This window comes from Paramormyrops kingsleyae, chromosome 10, assembly GCF_048594095.1.
Source record: "Paramormyrops kingsleyae isolate MSU_618 chromosome 10, PKINGS_0.4, whole genome shotgun sequence".
Classification (NCBI taxonomy): Eukaryota; Metazoa; Chordata; class Actinopteri; order Osteoglossiformes; family Mormyridae; genus Paramormyrops; species Paramormyrops kingsleyae.
The window spans coordinates 1330651-1341911 of NC_132806.1; the positions used below are offsets into that span (position 1 = coordinate 1330651).

The window sequence follows — 11261 nt, forward strand, 5'->3', positions numbered from 1 at the left end:
ATAGAAGAACTCGTGGCCATAGGTGGAAATTAGCGGGAGAACATTTCAAACTGGATTTAAGGAAGCACTTCTTTACACAGCGTGTAGTCAGAGTATGGAATAGTCTTCCTGATAACATAGTGCAAGCTGAATCTTTGGGTTCCTTTAAATCAGAGCTAGATAAGATTTTAACAACTCTGAGCTATTAGTTAAGTTCTCCCCAAGCGAGCTCGATGGGCCAAATGGCCTCCTCTCGTTTGTATAGTTCTTATGTTCTTATAAACTTACACAATATTCCTTTTGGCCATATGGAGTAGCTTTTAATGGGGAAAGCTTTTTATGCGTTTCATTGAGCTTTTCAAGTAGCATTGAGTAGTGTTGTGGCGTGGTGGTATTTGTTATATGTTTTCGTAATTTTTTTGCATGCCATAGTGCGCTGCTCATATGCTTTGGAACACTTGTAGTATACCCAAGGAGGTGACCTCAATGCATTTAATTTTGAAGAATGCTCCTCCTGTCACACAGTACCTCAGTCAGCAGATAAGGTCCTACCAGCAACACGAGAAGCTTCTGTCCATTCAGCAGATGAAAAATATGAGCACATTTTGGCTGTTTCTCTGGATTTTCCAAACCCTAACATGTGAGTTACTTTATTTCAACCTGGTTTATTAACACTGTGTGACATACTGCAATTTTCATCCAAAACTAAGCTGCATATCAATATTTTATATAAACTAGAAAAAAGTATAAGTATACTATCTGCAGTTCAAACTCTTACACATATGTATTACTTTATTGATATTTTAAGCATTAAATTTATTTGAGTCTAATATTTCAATTGATAATAGAGCTCAATGTACAAACATGTTCTCACAGGTAAAGCCGAAAAGATCTCCCAGCCACCCCAATATCAGAGGGCCCATCCAGGTGATGCCGTGACCCTACAGTGCTATGTATTGCCAGAAATTTTCGCTACACTCTTCTGGCTCAAACATCCTATGGAGGGCAGGCCCACTTGTCTGGCTGTAGCTTTGACTCACCTGCCTGAAGTATACTTATGTGAAGGGCTCCACCATAATCCCCGAATCAATGTGGTCAAGAATAGCTACAGTTTTAATATTTCTTTTAAAAGCCTCGAGCCATCAGATGCAGCCACATATTATTGTGGAGCCTTGGCTTACAATACAGTAATAATGGGGAATGGAACACAGCTCGACTTGAATGGTCTTGAAACGCAAGGTAATAAGTGAATAATTTTGATTCATGCACTGTTCAGTTTAAGAGTAATTTTATATATTCCGTTTTAATGTTATGTGGTGTCTTATAAAAGTTTTCCCATTCCTGAACATTATTTACAATCTTGCTGGCAAAAACAAATTAAATGGCACTAAATTTAGAGCCTCTTTCAAAGATCTGTTCAACACATTCTAAACTCAGCATGAAATCATGTATGCATTTTGAATAAGACTTTTGTGTGAAAATAAGGTTTTCAGTTATTAGTGATTAAATTATGATCATATAATGGTTTCATAATTAATTATATTTCTTTTGGGCATTAGGATCTGAATACAGTGCGACTGACAGTGAAACTCAAGATGAAACAACTATTTCAGGTAGGGTTGGATATTGACCTTAAATCAATATCACAAGTAATTTAATATTTTTACCTCAATTACGATTAATGAATGTTTTTTTTTTTTGGCCTCATATTTCATTGACAAGGTTTCTACTGTAAATATGTTCAACTATTAAAGCTGGGATATTTTTTCTAATGACTGTATATCTTTATGATTTAAAAATTATAGAAGAAAACACAGAGATGAAACATTTATGGTTATTCATTGAGTATTTCCAACAACTGAAATCAAAGCAGAAATCACTTGAAATGAAAATGTCTTATGGAAAACGGTTCATTTTAGTTTTAATGTGAAAAGCAAGTTCCCTAAAAAAGTAGAAAATAAATAGTTTGCATTTCTTGCAAACAAAATAAACCACCTGTAGTGATCACGTCTGTCTGGGTGAAACTGATCCTTATAACTGTGATCACTGTCTCAGACAGATTACCATCTAATTGACATTTATTACATGAAAATAAGGTAATAAATTTTATTTTATTGACTCTTTCAAAAGAAAGTACAGCTATTTCAAACATTTTTCAAATTACAGTAATAGACAAATTGATTACTGAACTGCATATAATTCAAATAAGCTAAAATACAGTACAATATTGTACATAAAATATAGCTTATTGTAGTTTTGCTACTGCATCTCATTTAAATTTAAAATTAAATTAAATTTAAATGCAATTAAAATATTACTAATGTATAACTTTGTAGGTGCGGTGTAGTGGCTCAGGGTTTTAATTCTGCTTCTGCTAGGTGCCTCTAATAGTCTCTCTATTCTGCATTAGACTGGCATCTGATCCAGGGGCCTAGGCCCCCTCACTGTACTCTCCGGGATAAGCAATTGCATGATATATATTATTTTGAAACCCTTAACATATTTTTGCACAAGGAAAAGACAAGATAAATAACTACCTAGTGCCTGTGCTGGTGGCTACAAACACAGCTTCTGTAGCTGTGATCCTGGCTGTGATTCTCTTACTGAAGCAGAGAAGGATCAAAGATAATCACTCCAGTAAGTATCTGACATTTAAGGTGGTCTTATTGTTTGGTGAGCATATGTGTATGTGTTTTTTATTTGCATTCATGTATTGTGCACTCCCTGTACACTGTTTTTACATTAGTGTTGCTGTGGCAAGTAAAATGGATCGAGATTTTTTTAAATTAACTTACATTGTGCAGTCATTATCGGATAATTCATAGTATTGAAATGTACTGTCGTCTTATGTCTTGAAGGAGCTGATTATTCTTTAAGCAGTGCAGATGGAAACTTGAGGGACCAGGTAGAACCTAAAGGCTATTGTAACAATAATAATGTAAGCCTCATACCTGAGGATTTTTCCAGTTAACACACACATTTTGATTACTTTTCTAGGGTACGGACACCATGTATTATTCAACTCTGAACTTCACTCAAAAAAACAAAGCAAGAAGATCAAGCAATGATCTGAGTGTGACTTATGCTACTGTCAGATGTCAGCAACTCTGAATTTTCATTGGGGGTATTGATACACAAATGGAGAAATAATTCAGAGATAATGGGATCACTAATTTCACTCGAAAAGTCATGGAGGGAGGTGGTAACTTTATTAAATCATGTGTTTAATAATATTACATATACAATAATAGAAGGTCAATATCAGAATTCGACCGTGCCTAATGTATGATAAAGTGCAGTATAATGTATAATAAAGTGCAGTATAATGTTCAGTGTCAAATGTGTATGATGATATTTTACACAAACAATAAAGGCTGTTATAGTTAATCTTTATTTTATACCATTCATTGGAGATAAGTGTATTTTTCATCTAGCAGTAAACAGGTTATGTAACAGTAATAAATTGTTGGAGACACAGTCCTTGGAGGCATGAAATATAATGTATAATTTGTGGAGAATATTAGTTAATATTAGTTAAGTTCTCCCCAAGCGAGCTCGATGGGCCGAATGGCCTCCTCTCGTTTGTATAGTTCTTATGTTCTTAATATACCTGCTGGTTGGCCCTGCTCTCTGATCCTCAGTTATATGGCACATTGGACATAAGCATATGCTAAAAACATGTAAACATGCATAAACATTTTATTATTATTATTGGATCTGTAAACTCATCTCAAAACAAAACATTGTCACGTTTTCCCACCATTACTGTACAAATATCTGTACTAATATTTTAAGTTACTTGAGAAAATAAAATTTGTAGAATTTGACCAATTTTGACCAAGTCTAAAGAACACATTTCCCTGTTAAATATGTGACTATATGTTACATCTCCTTTACTATTATTTGTGGATCTTAATAATAAATTGCTTATTTTTTATGACATTTGATTTATTCTTCTGTCATATGGCACTCTCTGTCTGAAGACAAGCTTTTTGTCAGCTTTATTTATTTATTCAACATCACGCCTTGAGGGGCGGAGAACATTTGATAGGTGAAAATTGGCTCTTCGCTATATCCCATACTTCAGCAGTGGCCAAAAGTTTTGAGAATGACATAATTATAGGTTTACACAAAGTCTGCTGCTTTCTGTGGTATACTGAAGTATGATTACAAAAGTGTAAATAAGTGAAATTTCATAAGTGTAAATGGCTTTTATTGACAATTACATTAAAAAGTTGCAGTGTTGGCCCATCTTTTCCAAGGCCTCTGCAAATCAGCCTGGCATACTGTCAATGAACTTTTGGGCCAAATCCTGATTGAATGCAGCCCATTCTTGCATAACCATCACCTTTTCTTCTCCGGATAATCTTTTTTCTGGATACCCCAAACAATCAGAAAGGGGATTCATCAGAGAAAATGACGTTACCCCAGTCTTCAGCAGTCCAATCCCTTTACCTTTTGCAGAATATCAGTCTGTCCCTGATGTTTTTCTTAGAGAGAAGTGGCTTCTTTGCTGCCCTTCTTGACACTAGGCCATCCTCCAAAAGTCTCCGCCTCACACGGCCTGCTGCCATTCCTGAGCAAGCTCTGCACTGGTGGTATTCACTTGATAATTCTTCATAACATTAGTATATGCAAATTGCCAACATAAAAACTGAGGCAACAGACTTTGTGAAAATCAATATCTGTGTCATTCTCAAAACTTTTGGTCATGGCTGTATAAAAGGGCATTCTCAAGCTTGCAAAGTATTGTTTCTAGATGTGCACTACTGAGCAGTATTTTCACCCCAAACTACTGTATTTGGCAAGGTAGTATTCCTCCATCCACCTCCCTGGTCATATCAAGATTTTTCTTTATTAAAAAGAATGACAGTGGGTTGTGCCTATGTGTTGATTACCGTGCTCTCAATGCTATCATGGTGAAACACAGAGAGCCCCTACTATCAATCCCTCAACATTCAAAAAATGATGCAAAGGTGTGATCTCCACAAAACTGGATTTTGTAGTGTGTACAACCTGATCAGAATATGTAAAGGTGATGGGTGAATGGAAAATGTAATTTCTAACCTATATGGGACAATTCAAATATTTGGTTATGCCTAACAGTCCATCCATATTCCAAGCTTTTGTGACAGATGTTCTGTCTGACTTTCTGAATACATTTGTTATCGCCAACATAGATTACATTCTCATCCATTCTTCCACCCCCAAACAGCTTTTGGTTCATGTCCGCATGGTCCTGCAACAGCTCCATAACCACTATTTCTATGTTAAGGGGGAAAATGTGAGTTTCATTGTCATACCTTGAAAATCCTAGGTTGTGTCATCCAGTCTGCATCGGTACCCATGGATGAAACCAAGGTAATCGGCAGTGGAGGAGTGGCCTGTACCTCGCATGGTAAAAGAGCTCCAACATTTTCTAGGGTTTGCTAATTTTTACTGATGTTTCATCAGAGGCTTCAGTCAGGTGGCCACCCCTTTGTCCCTGACATGGGGAAAGCGGATGGCCCTGCAGTGGACCTCAGAAGCTACCACAGCATTCTGCAAACACCAGGATACATTATGCTCTGCCCTGGCTTTCCTTCAACCCGACCCAGAGCTTCCTTTCAAAGTGGAGGTCATTCTTCGGAGGTATAGGGTCAGTGCTGTGCTGCTCCAATGGCACAGGACCACTGGAAATTGACATTTGTGCACTTATTTTTCCTGAAACTATGATGTGGGTAACCGTGAACTGCTAACCATCAAGCTGGCCCTCGAAGAATGGCGCCACTGGCTGGAGGGAGTCAAGCACCCATTCATCGTGTTTACAGACAACCGCAACCTCAAATACCTCCAGAATGCTAAGCAATTGAATGCCCGACAAGCAAAATAGTCTTTATTCTTTACTCGTTTTAACTTTAACCCTCTGGGGACTAGGGGTAGGGACACACTTTCACTGACTGGGGCATGATCACACATTTCTTTCAGTATCATAAACTTAATTCATGGCAAATAAATTATTTCTTATATATTTATTTTGATATTACACTCATCTTAATTTTAATGTATATTGTAAGTATGTCAGATTTATGTTAAGTTTGTTATTTGACATCAAAGTATAGACATTGCTAAATGCAGCTTGGAACACTTGCAGAAACATTATAAAAGTACACATTACCCTGGCACTGTTTTAATAGTGCCAGTTTGTTTTAATCCCAGATATCTGATCACCAAAGTCTTGGGGACATGAAGATGACTAAATGGTGTAGTTGCAACATTCAGTTGGATAAATAAATAAGAAAAATCTAACTCACGTCACTATTTCTGGCCTCCTTCCATTGAATATGCATTTGCAGAATAGGAATTTGAATAGGAATTGAATAGGAATTTGCAGACGACACTACACTCATCGGCCTCATCCAGGTCTGCTTATAGACAGGAGGCAAAAAAGCTGGCTGCCTGGTGCAGTCTTAACAACCTGGAGCTCAACACGCTCAAAACAGTGGAGATGATCGTGGACTTCAGGAGGAACCCCCCTGCTCTCCCCCCACTCACCATCATGGACAGCACTGTGGCTACAATAGAGTCATTCAGGTTCCTGGGGACCATCATCTCCCAGGACCTGAAGTGGGACACTCACATTGACTCCATTGTGAAAAAGGCCCAACAGAGGTTATACTTCCTTCGTCAGATGAGGAAATTCAACCTGCCACAGGAGTTGCTGATACGGTTCTACACCGCAATCATTGAATCCGTCCTCTGCTCTTCTATAACTGTCTGGTTCGGCTCAACTACCAAATCTGACCTTAGAAGACTGCAGAGGGTAGTCAGGACTGCTGCGAGAATCATTGGAACATCCCTCCCCACTCTCCAAGATCTGTACTTATCCAGAGTGAGCAAAAGGGCTAAGAAAATCACCCTGGACCCCTCACACCCAGCACACTCCCTCTTTAACCTGCTGCCATCTGGTCGACGCTACAGAGCACTTAGCACCAAAACGACCAGACACAGGAACAGTTTCTTCCCCCAGGCAGTCCATGTCATAAACACTTAACAATGTCATGTACACTTAACAATACACGTGGTACACACAACACTAAAACATTATTTATTTAACACACACGCTTATTTATTTTTTTCATATTTGCACATATCAACATACCTGTACAAACACATCATACTGGAATGTCTTCTTGCTATTTTGCACGCTACTTTGTATATCTTTGTATATCTGTATATAACTCTTTTTATTACCTGTGTCTTGTCTTGTCACTGTCTTTCTGTCTTTCTGTTGCACTGTAGAGTTCTGTCACTACAACAAATTCCTCGTATGTGTCAACATACCTGGCAATAAAGCTTATTCTGATTCTGATTCTGATTCTGATATGTAGGAGTTGTCATGTGTATGCAGTAGCCATTCACATCACCCCCTTTTATGGCGCTGATGAGGATGTATCTGGATCGTGTTTCACTGCTGCGTTGTTCACCAAATTACCATGCGAATGCGATTTGAATACATGCTAATGCCGCTATTTAGAATGTGAACAGCGGTACTACACACCCCTGCTGCAGGTAAAACAAAGGTGACATTGTTTACTTTTTTGCCTATTTAACCTCATTTTAAAAACTTTAATACTTCTGACAATGGACGTTTTGAAAAGAAGACAGATTAGGGATTTAGTCAGCGTTTTTTTCATGATTCTACATAAAGATTTCAGCGAGATATAAACTGAAATACACGAGAAAAATACGCGACATAGCCGACAATGCCCTTGTCCCTAGAGTTGTCTCATCTACCCAGCTTGAAGATCCAGAAGGTTGATACCCTGTGCCAACAACATGATCTGCCAGAGGCTGATGATCTCCCCTCCACAGTTCCGTCACTGTCCTGCTTTGTGGACCCTGTGGTATGGGCTCTGGACGTATCCATCCAAGCTGCCAACTGATGCCATCCTCCACCTCCCTCCTGTCCCACTGGTAAGGTCTTCGTACCTCCCTGGCTTCGTTCAGCAGTCCTCCAGTTAGTTTACACCTCCCACAGCTCAGGTCATCCTGGGGCTGCCACTACTGCAAGACTCCCCTTCCAATGTTGTTAGAGGCCAGGATGGTGGAAGAGCATTGAGGAATACGTCGCCTCCTGTCCTGAATGTTCTCAGCTGAAGTCCACCAATTCGCCAGTCTACTTCAACCACTGCCTGTCCCTTCTCAGCCATAGTCACACCTGACCCTGGACTTCATGACCCACCTCCCTTCATCATAATTCTAAAAATGGTGGATCAGTTCTCTAATATATGTTACCTTATCCCACTCCCCAAGCTGCCCTCCACAAGTGAATTGTCAGACCTCCTGATTACTTTGGTGTTCTGATACTACGGCATCCCCGAAGATGGTCTCTGATTGTGGTACCCAATTCATTTCCCAAGTATTTAAAGCCCTTTGTTCAAAACTAGGCATTACCCTCAGCCTGACGTCGGGTTACCACCTGAATCTAACGGCCAATCAGGAGGTATCCAAGGCTCTCCAGCTTCTGTGTAAGGGTCGTCCCACAGACAGGGCCCGACACCTTCCATGGGCAGAATATACCCTTAACGCCAGGGAGAATCTTGTGACTTATCTTTCTCCTTTTCAGTGTATATTAGGTTTTCAACCTCAATTGTTTCCATGGAATACTCCGCCCTGTTCCGTACCCCTAGTCGAGGAGTGCTACCAGGGTTGTAAAGCTGTGTGGTCCCAGACCCAAAATCTCTTGGAACGCTAGGACCAGCGACAAAAAGCCTTTGCTGACCGACAACACTGCCCGGCTCCCATCTACTGCCCAGGACAAAGAGTGTGGCTGTCCATGAAAAATCTCAAGCTATCCACCTGTAAGAAGCCATCCCCATGGTTCATTGGCCCATTCAAGGTGATATGCTGAGTCAGTTCATTTCACCTTTAGTTGCCCAGTATGTACTGAATCTCTCCAACCTTTCACACCTCCCTCCTCAAAACTGTCCAGTACAGCTCAACACACTCGTACTTCCATGTTGGACGGAGCCCCCCCCCCCACCTGTCCTCTCTAATATCCCACCGTGACATTCAAGTCAGCACATAGTTGCATTTATATATGTGGAACTTGATTATTAAATATACCTTAGATCAGCTTGGATCAGTGGATGCAACTCAATCAGAGTTTTAACATGCTTAGGTACATACAATGTTGGTGGAGTTGTTGTCTTCTCACAAGTCAGTTTACTTTATATGTACTGCTTTGACTGGTAAATAGAGCGCTCTTTGTCAGGGTCAGCACCCGTCTGCCCCAACCTTTCGTATCTTCTCCCCTTTTGGCTAAGCAGGCATTTCTGGCCATTGTGTCCTCCCTGTGCCCAAGTCCTTTGTATGTTTCCACATCTCCTCAGATTGCTGCGTGGTGTTATGAGCTGAGCATGTGGTTACTAACTCCTCATTTGTGTGTTTGAATTACCTCTGTTTTTGTATTTAGTAGATTTTGTTCCCCAGTGTTTCCTTTGTATTAGTTTTTCTAGTTCCTGAGTTTTGTGGTTTGCATTCTGTTTTGGTTTTTGCTTTGTGCCCTTCGTTGGGTTTACCTGTCTTTGTTATTTCCCTAGTGTTGGATTCTGTTTCCTAGTTTCTGAGTTCCGAAAATCTTTCTGAGTTCCATGGTTTAGTTTATTAGATTCACCTGTGTGCTGTTTCCCTGAGCCTCTTGGTTGTTCTCCCCTGTCCTGTGTTTCTTTGTTAACCCTCCATGTTTAAGTACAGTGGTACCTCAGTTCTCGAACTTAATCCGTTCCGGACTCTGGATCGAATCCTAAAAAGTACGAGTTCTGATCGAATTTTTCCCATAAGAAATAATGGAAAACCAATTAATTGGTTCCCGACCCCCCAAAATTACACTTAAATATGTTTTTTTTTTTTTAGCATTTAAACACAAAATGAACAGGATAAAACAAGAAGAGCATTTTTTTCTTAATGGCTTCCAAAATAAAGATCTTATCCCAACATTACCCCTGTCCTGCCCTGATCGTCTGCTCCTTCCGTGTGCCACGCCCCCTCGTTAACCTCGTGTGGGATCCCCATGTGTTCAACTGTTTCTGGTTGTTGTCATTAGTCCTCTGTATTAAGTTGGCGTTTCAATTTGTTTCCCCAGTCCGGTCATTGGGTGTGTTCGACTTGCTTACAGCGCTGGCTTAAAGCAACGCATTCTGATCCTGACGCAATGCATTACGGTTAGATGCATTGCGACCTCTCACCCAGCTGCACAAACTGGAACCGCCTCCACGACGACACACCTTTGCCCTTATTGGCTGAAGAGTTTAGTTACACGCATGATGTTTGTATCCCAGGCAGTTCCAATGCGTAATCTGCTATTTCTCCCGAATATCACGTAAAGCAGTGAGAACTGGTTTTCAGTTAATTTACCTGGTAAAATAAAATTTAAGTAAATGACATAAATGCTCTAATAGTACACGTAAGTTAGTGGTTTATTTATTGTTAGTTACTGTAATGTTGCGCTGCTTTATTTGGTTAATCATCCAGTCTGTGAGGAAGGCATTCAAGTAAGAATTGCATTGTAGTATGACTCATTTCCTGGCGCGTACAATTTATATTAGGTCAGCGTTCACGGTTCGACTTCTGATATTCAGATCAAGTTCTAGGTCAAACTGGTTTGTTCGACTTTCAAGAAATTCGAGTTCTAGTGAGTTCGAGAACTGAGGTACCACTGTATCTGATCCTGCTCTGTTCCCCAAGAAGTCATTGACTGTTTTCCTGATGTTGGTTATTCTGATCTGCTGTGTGATATGTTTGCATCCCTGCCTGCTCTCTGTGATACCAGTTTCCCGCTTATAGATATTTTTGGTTCTGTTAGTTTTCTTCGTACCCCCTTTTAGTTTAGACCCCTCATGGTCCATTTTGTTTGTAGCGCTTCTCGTGTTTTCAGTTCCTGTAATAAACCCCCTGTTTTTGTTCAGCTGCAAGTGGATCGTCCCCTTCCTTTCAAGTTTCAAAAGGTTTATTCATCACATAGACAGTTGTACACATACAAACACATAGTGAAATGTTACCCTGCAAGTCTAGAAATATGAAAGGTTGGACAATTGTGCAATAGTATGAAAAAAAAAAAAATTCAGATCAAATTACTTAAAATGAGACTTGTCATATCACAGTAAAAAGCAAAATGCACTGAATATTAGCAAATAATTCTTAAAACTCTTATTCTTAAAATTCTTAATTTAAGCACACTGGAAAAATGAAGTCCAAGGAATAAGAAAATTGATCATTAAAATAAGTGGAAACTACTTACT

At 39.5% G+C, this 11261-nt stretch overlaps 1 protein-coding gene across 1 annotated transcript; it reads left to right on the forward strand.

The window, feature by feature from the left end:
* Nucleotides 1–465: 465 nt before the first annotated feature.
* On the forward strand, nucleotides 466–3645 carry LOC111838692 (uncharacterized). The gene is made up of 6 exons (XM_023801926.2): nucleotides 466–619; nucleotides 856–1218; nucleotides 1539–1592; nucleotides 2494–2616; nucleotides 2838–2884; nucleotides 2977–3645. The coding sequence occupies exons 1-6, from the start codon at nucleotides 466–468 to the stop codon at nucleotides 3088–3090; spliced, it is 855 nt and encodes a 284-aa protein (XP_023657694.1). The 3' UTR covers nucleotides 3091–3645.
* The last annotated feature ends 7616 nt before the right edge of the window (nucleotides 3646–11261 follow it).